Below are 7,697 nucleotides of genomic sequence, written 5' to 3'. Positions count from 1 at the left end.
ATCCCGGAAATCCCACGGGAACGTAAACTATGCAGATTTTTCTTTGAAAACGCGGGTGGAAAGCTAACTTATGCAACAAACACTCAGAGTTGTTTTGACTTATTAGACACTAGCATTTATACTAGAAAAACTCGCATATTTCCCGTACCCGTGAGATTTCCGGGATAAAACCTATCCCATCTGTTAAAACAAGTTACCCTCTACATATTTGCTAAATTTAATTGTAATCGGTTCAATAGTATTTGCGTGAAAGAATTACAAATATACATACATACACATACATCCATCCTCACAAACTTTCACATTTATAACATATAGGATTAGACAAAGGAGTACAGCAGTACATTTTTCTAGGGGAATAAAAAAAACAGAAAAATCATTTAACAAATATATTTACACATTAATTAAAATCGTCATTAAACTTCCTTTTCTTATTCCGTTTCCCAGTTTTATTCTTGTTAATCTTTTGTTTCGGTTGCTTCACCCGCTCTCTGGCCGCCATTTTCAAATGCCACGATCTCTTACTCTTTTTCTTCTCCATTTTAACGTTTTGTCTATGTACATCTGCTTGCATCTTTAGTTTATGGTTGTTCCTCATTTTGTGTGGCGCGCCTGCTTTGGCTGTTAACCCTGTGTATTCATCTATCTGATCATTATCTGGTCTTTTCACGAATTTTCCTACTGTTTCTTGGGGTTTTTTGTCAAATCTCGCCTTTTTCGCGTAACTCTCGTCGGGTATGGATGGCCTCTTTCGTTTTCTATTCTTGCCTTTGCCTTTGTTAGCGCCATCTTCTGTGTCCTTGTTGGCCAAAGGATTATTTGCTATCGACTTCTCCAATCTCTTCTTTCTTGCGTTTAACGCCGTTCTGTCTTCAATTGAGAAGGACACGATGGGTCTCTGAAAGGGAATAATAGTTCTTTAATATTTGGTGACCCATTTAGTGATGAAATATGACTGTTAGAGAACTTTTAAGTTAAAATAAGTCCAGAAATAAATTGTTTATTTACTGAAAGGGATATTTTTTAAGATTACAGAGTACACAAACGCTTCTATTGTATGTGTGTACTTCATTTTGGTCTCTTTTACAAAGGTATATCTTTTTTATCTGTTACGATACGTACAAATATACAACAATGCACCAAAGGACATTTAACGACATAAAATCCTCTGTGCACAATTCCATATGAAACTTAACTATAATCTTCTTATTTATAAAAATGAATCGCAAAATGTGTTGGTAAGCGCATAACTCGAGAACGGCTGAACCGATTTCGATAATTTTTTTTTTATTATATTCCTTGAAGTACGAGGATGGTTTTTATGTAGAGAACACGTAAATATGTACCACGGGCGAAGCCGGGGCGGACCGCTAGTATAACATAATATTTTGACTTTGACTAGAAATGATATTTGAATTTAGATTTTTTTACTTACATTATTTTTGTCAAATACATCGGGATTGTTGTTCAGTTTCCTGAGACACGCGAGCGCGTCCTCGTGCCGCGTGAACATTACGAAGCCGTAGCCTTTGGAACTGCAAACAAAACAAAAATATTAATTATAAGAAAACCATACAATAAACTAAAATGTGTCTGTGTGTGTTCATGCGTTGACAAATAAGCTGCTTTTTTGTAACTTTTTTTTAATTGACATTATTTATGAACAATAATTATTATGCTAAGTGTAACCTCGACTTACTTAATTCACTTCCAAAAAAAACATTTACACCTATATGACTTTATAATAGACTAGCGGTCCGCCCCGGCTTCGCCCGTGGTACATATTTCGCAATAAAAGGTAGCCTATGTTCTTTCTCAGAGTCTAAAGATTATCTGTGCCAAATTTCATCAAAATCGGTCCAGTAGTTTATGCGTGAAAACCATACATACATACAAACCTTTCCTCTTTATAAATAATAATGTGTGTGTGTGTGTGTGTGTTGTGCGTATGTGTATAAAGGCTATACTCACGGGTGATTCCCGTCTTTTTGTAACGGCGCCCTTAAATCCCTCATGACCCGCGCCTCAGTGATAACAGCGCCCTTGCTCGCGAACCGCCGGCACAGGCGTCGTAACGTGTCGTCCGTGTAGTTGGGTGTTAGGTTCGATACTACGAGACGGTAGCGGGACACAAATCTAAGGGAAGAAAGGACATAATCAAGATCAATTGAAATTTTATGTAAGTAAATATGTTAATTAGACAAAAAAAATGCTATTCTGGCTTGGTCTGGATATAAACTCAAACTCATATTTCATTAATTCAGTTATACTTCGTTTAAAAACACTTTTGCATCGCCTTAATAGAGATAGTAATAAACCACCGATTTGGAAAACATTTTCTACAGAGAAAAGCCAACTCTGAAGTAAAAAAAATAAAAACAATTCACCTGACAAAGTCATACTTACAAAATAATTATTAACAAAATGATAACTGCATTCCACCCTTTAACGTACCTCCAAATACTCCCATTTAAAAAAAAAGACGTGTGGCACTCGGGGACTGCCGCGGTAAAGCTATTGCATGCTATGCCTTCAAGCCACACCTCCGTATCCGTCCCCGTGGGGAGCGTGAGAGTTTTTCGTTACGGAATTTCTCGATTCGGTCCCCGCGCTCAAGGCAATAGAAGCTATGCAATAGCTTAAGAAAAAAAAAACAAATCAACATACCTATTCAAATTCTTCAACATCTGCGTCTTGCTCCTCTCTAACGCGAGTCGCTTCGCCATATCGCTCGCGGACACGCCCAACGCTGCCTTCGTGCCAGCCACCACCACTGTGAACCAACTCACTTTGTAGTAACTCACTTTGTACTAACTCACTTGGTACTAACTCACTTGGTACTAACTCACTTTGTACAAACTCACTTTGTACTAACTCACTTCTTAACACTCACTCACTGCCATACCACAATCTCAGTGAACCAACTCACTTTGTATTTACTGACACACGCACTCACTTAGTACTAACTGCTAACTCATGCACTAACACACTAACTCATCATCAACATGCTCATCCTCATCATCACATTCATCTTCAACATCCTCATCACAGTCAACAACTTCTACATTGTCGATAACAACATTAACATTATGATCTTGATCATCACTAGCCCATAAATATATATTAGAATAAAACAATATTGATCGTGTCGCAGAATTTGCGTCATCATGTTTTTTTCCATCTAATATTTAATATTTAATATATATTATAAAGGCGAAAGTTTGTAAGGATGTATGGATGTATGGATGTTTGTTACTCTTTCACGTAAAAACTACTGAACCGATTACAATGAAATTTAGCACACATATAGAGGGTAACTTGGATTAACACATAGGATAGTTTTTATCCCGGAAATCCCACGGGAACGGGAACTATGCGGGTTTTCCTTTGCAAACGCGGGCGAAGCCGCAGGCGGAAATCTAGTTCTTTATATTAAAATTATTGGATTTTTGTAATAGAAAAATATATTATGTAAAAATCGTTTTTGTAATTTAAAAATTGATTTCATTTATATTAACTAACCTCCTTCTTTCACCAAATACAAATTTCTATTATCTTTCGGCTGTTTCTTATCCTTGAGTACATTTTCCCTTTTAAGTGCTGGCTTCACCATCATAACTTGACCGTCGAGTCGGAGTTCACTGGGCGGTAATGCTAAGAAGCGATCGGTATCTTCTTTGTTCTGAAAAATATATATATTTGATAATGGATAAAAGTTTAGTGACGTTCAATTAACAAAAAAAATTACGCTAAAAAATTGTACGAAACAAGCAAAACTTCGCATGCGCGTGGATTTGGCGAATTTATCAGCGATACAAGGCACTTTGAACATTACTGGCACGTAATAAGGTGTTAATTTCAATGAATTTTTTATAGACCGCCACTCGGACATTTTCTGATGGTCTTTTTAGAGGCGACTTGAGTCTAGTTGTTTATGTGCATTGTTGTCTTTGCTCTAAATTTCATTAAAATCGATTCAGTGGTAACAACACTGCACTATTGACAAGTATTTAAATGTTACAGATTAGTAATTTCATTAAATGTTGACACTTTTTGTTATTAAGCAGCGCCTAATAGCGTAATAAAGAACCTAGCCTCGTGTAGTATTGTCTGATAAAGCGCGACATTAGTTTATATAATACTAGCAGTTCGCCCCGGCTTCGCCTGTGGTACATATTTCGTTTTTCGGGATAAAATATATCCTATACGGATTCGGAAGAATCCCTCTAAGTAATGGTAAAAGAAATTTTGAAATTGGTCCAGTACTTTTTGAGCCTGTTCAATACAAACATACAAAAAAGGTTTCCTCTTTATAATATTAGTATAGATTATAAAATATAAAGTTATCCACACATACATACCACAAACTTAATAAAAGCAGATCCCTTAGAGTGTTCAGTGAGTTTGTCCACACACACAAGCGCATATTTAACGGGGCCAGTTTTTTCCGCAAATGCTTGTAATTGTTCATTGTCTATACTAAATGGTACATTGGTTAGGAACACTGTGCATCCATCCTCGGCGTCGTTGAGTTTTATCCTGAAATATTGTATCATACACTATTATGTAGTAAGTAATAAGTAGTTATACTATAGTTATTGTACTTAGAATTTGAAGGAATTCTCTATTGAGTAACACATATTTCGGAAACGCGCTTGTGAAATGATGTGGCGTGTTGACCTTAAAAAAGCAATAAAATTTGTATATTTGAACCTCTTCTCTTTTGTGCCATTATTTTGCATTATGATTCTACACAAACGTCAACATTTCCAATATTTAATGACTATATGAACTGTTCTGACCAATTCAATACAACACAACTTAAAAAAGTCATACAAAATACCTTTGCCTTTCTGGTTGTGTACTAGTTACACTTTTATCATCATCTTCAGCTTCATCTTCATCGTCGTCATCCTCATCATCCTCTTCATCCTCATCATCTGCACCATCTTCATCACTTTCATCCTCATCGGAATCGACTTCTGGCTTTTCATCATCTGATTCATTATCACTATTTTCGCTGTCTGACTCACCTATTATAATTTAGAATTTTACACTTTATACTATTAAAAATGTATTAAAATTAGGATAATCTAATTACAGGTTGATTGAGCACAAGGTTTTATAACCCATACTTGTGCACTGATGTGGCCATCCACCATGGACAATTAATTTCACTGAATGTTTTCTCTATTGTACATTTTTTATTATTGCTATCATGACTGATTTTACTGCAACAACATACCTACCTAGAAATGGTTTCTTATTTCTGTAATGTTTCCATATTCTATAGAAGTTATTACTTATTATGCAAGGTTTCAAAAAGATTTGTCTCCATTCAAACAATTGAAAAATCGAAGATATGCAAATCTTTTTTCCAAGATTTTCTTAAGTATGTTATTAGAAATTTAGACTCACTTTTGACTTCCTCCTTAACATCTTCACTAGATATATTTAGCGGTGGGTGATCATCATCATCATCAGAATCGTCTTCCTTCTTCACCTGGTCTTCCATCTCAATTTGTTGGTTAACAACATGCTGCATGTATTTGTCTTTCGCTACAGCCCAATCAACGGATATGGGACGACCTGTAATAGAACATTAAACCACTTAAAATTATATACAATTTTTCAATACCACAAAAACGACAGAAAATTTTAAGATTTTATTTTATTTCATACAAATACAGTTTGATTCAAACTTAATGGCAGTTCGGAAGTTGGCTGCGAATGCATGTGCGCGCAAATCCGTCCCGTACTGATATCTTAAATTGTTTTCTGCGCATCAGATTGTTCGATGTTCCGAGCCGCCATTAAGATTGAATCATACTGTATTACATGGCAATTGTTTTTCTTCTTAATAAAAAATATAAGTTTAATGATATACAATGTAAAAAATACTTATTGAGCACACATTTATCCAATGAACAATAATCTCATATTCCCAAGGATTTTGATCATGAATTAAAAATTACAAAACAATAAATCAAATACATATAAAAAAATCAAACTCACCCAAAAATGGCTTCATATTTGTATTGAGCAGAGCCTTCTTCGCCATTGGTACATTTTTAAAATGTACAAACGCACAACCAACCAGCTTTCCATCTGGTTTCTTCAACAATTTCACTTCCTGTATAGTGCCATAGGGCTCAAAGTGTTCCTTGAGTGTTTCTTCTGTGGCTTTGAATGAAACATTTCTGATGATAAGCCGAGCGTTACGATTAATTCGTACTTGTTTTTCCTCTTTCTTTACTTTCTCCTCTCTCTTTGCTTTCCGCACTTCCCCGTTTTGTTCTTCTGTAATTATAAGAGTAGACTTCATCAATAAAAAATAAAAAAATGTATATTTATTAAATGTGTGTGTTTTAATTAGTTTTATACCTACAAAAATTGTGGAGAAGAAAAATACTTATGTTTATAGCAACGCATATGTGAATGAAATATATTATTATTAAGATGCATAATCATATCCAATCCAAAACAATATCCCACTGTCTTCACAAAATATTCTTAATTTTAGGCCCTTAGCTTCTTATGCAAACTATGATTTGTTCAATCAATAATCAACATACCTTTAACTCTAGGTGTTCCCTCTTCATCGTCAGAAGAAAAGCTTACAGTTTTCAGATTTGGCTCTCTATTGGGCAACTCTCCAGTGTATTTGTCCTTTTGTACTGCCCATGATACATATATTGGTCTACCTGTAAGTAGCAAGAGTGATATATCAATGTATTTATGTAATATGTCTAGTATTATACAAATTATCCTATCCTACTAATATTATAAATGCGAAAGTTTATGAGGATGGATGTATCCTTGTTTGTTACTAGATTTAAATTAAACTTTATAGTAAAATAGGTCATCAGAATAACACATGAGCGTCAGAAATATTTTATTTTACCCACGGGTTCGTCCGCGGGTGAAACCTCGCGGCACAGGTAATAAAATACAATACATTACCTACCTAGAAATGGTTTCTTATGTGTTTCAACTAGCGCCTTGTTTGCCATCGGCACATGTGTAAAGTGCACAAAAGCGCATCCAACAAGCCTTCCATCAGGTTTCTTTAATAATTTGACCTCCTCAACAGTTCCATATTTTGAAAAGTGTTCTTTTAATGATTCCTCAGTAGATTTGAATGAAATATTTCTTACTATAAGTCGGGCATTACGGTTGACACCGTCTTTATACTTGGTATTCGCTTCTGAGTCCATATTTCCCTCTTCAGGCATTTTGGCTAATGTTTCCTAAGATCAACACGTGTGGCGAGCACTGTTCGTACCGATTAGGTTATCAGCTCGTATTGTTTATGTACAACTGTAAAAATGTTTCTCTACTTTTTATTATGATAAATACTATGTAAAGTAATTATACTATTTAGTATAAATTATTATAGAAATAAATTTTCTACGTTCCACAAAAAATCACAATTTCGTGTTATTTAAAATCTCAAAAATACTGTCATTTGGACACTGACACCACAGAGCAAGACTGACACCAAAAATGTTTTTGACATGATTTGGTAGTGTTGTACACACTGTAGTGCATTTTTTATAAATATAAAATTATACTTTTCTCGAATACATTTAACAAAGGAATCCATTACATTACATAATAATTATCACAAGAACAATAACATGTGAATCGCTTTGCTGAAAAGTATCATCAGAACACAATTAAGAACTTAAAAGTAC

General features: G+C 34.8%; 1 protein-coding gene across 1 annotated transcript; it reads right to left on the bottom strand.

Annotated features, from left to right (window-relative positions):
- Nucleotides 1-375: 375 nt before the first annotated feature.
- Nucleotides 376-7,445, bottom strand: LOC149897295 (RNA-binding protein 28). The gene is made up of 11 exons (XM_090116741.1): nucleotides 6,968-7,445; nucleotides 6,576-6,704; nucleotides 6,016-6,300; nucleotides 5,419-5,589; nucleotides 4,844-5,033; nucleotides 4,362-4,539; nucleotides 3,523-3,682; nucleotides 2,668-2,773; nucleotides 1,972-2,136; nucleotides 1,436-1,535; nucleotides 376-898 (listed from the first exon to the last, which is right to left on the bottom strand). The coding sequence occupies exons 1-11, from the start codon at nucleotides 7,233-7,235 to the stop codon at nucleotides 401-403; spliced, it is 2,250 nt and encodes a 749-aa protein (XP_089972867.1). The 5' UTR covers nucleotides 7,236-7,445; the 3' UTR covers nucleotides 376-400.
- Nucleotides 7,446-7,697: the final 252 nt, after the last annotated feature.

This window comes from Colias eurytheme, chromosome 26, assembly GCF_061535395.1.
Source record: "Colias eurytheme isolate Ceu_HAF_F1 chromosome 26, ilColEury1 Martin Lab GWU primary, whole genome shotgun sequence".
Taxonomy (NCBI): Eukaryota; Metazoa; Arthropoda; class Insecta; order Lepidoptera; family Pieridae; genus Colias; species Colias eurytheme.
This window is presented reverse-complemented; position numbering and strand designations above follow the sequence as displayed.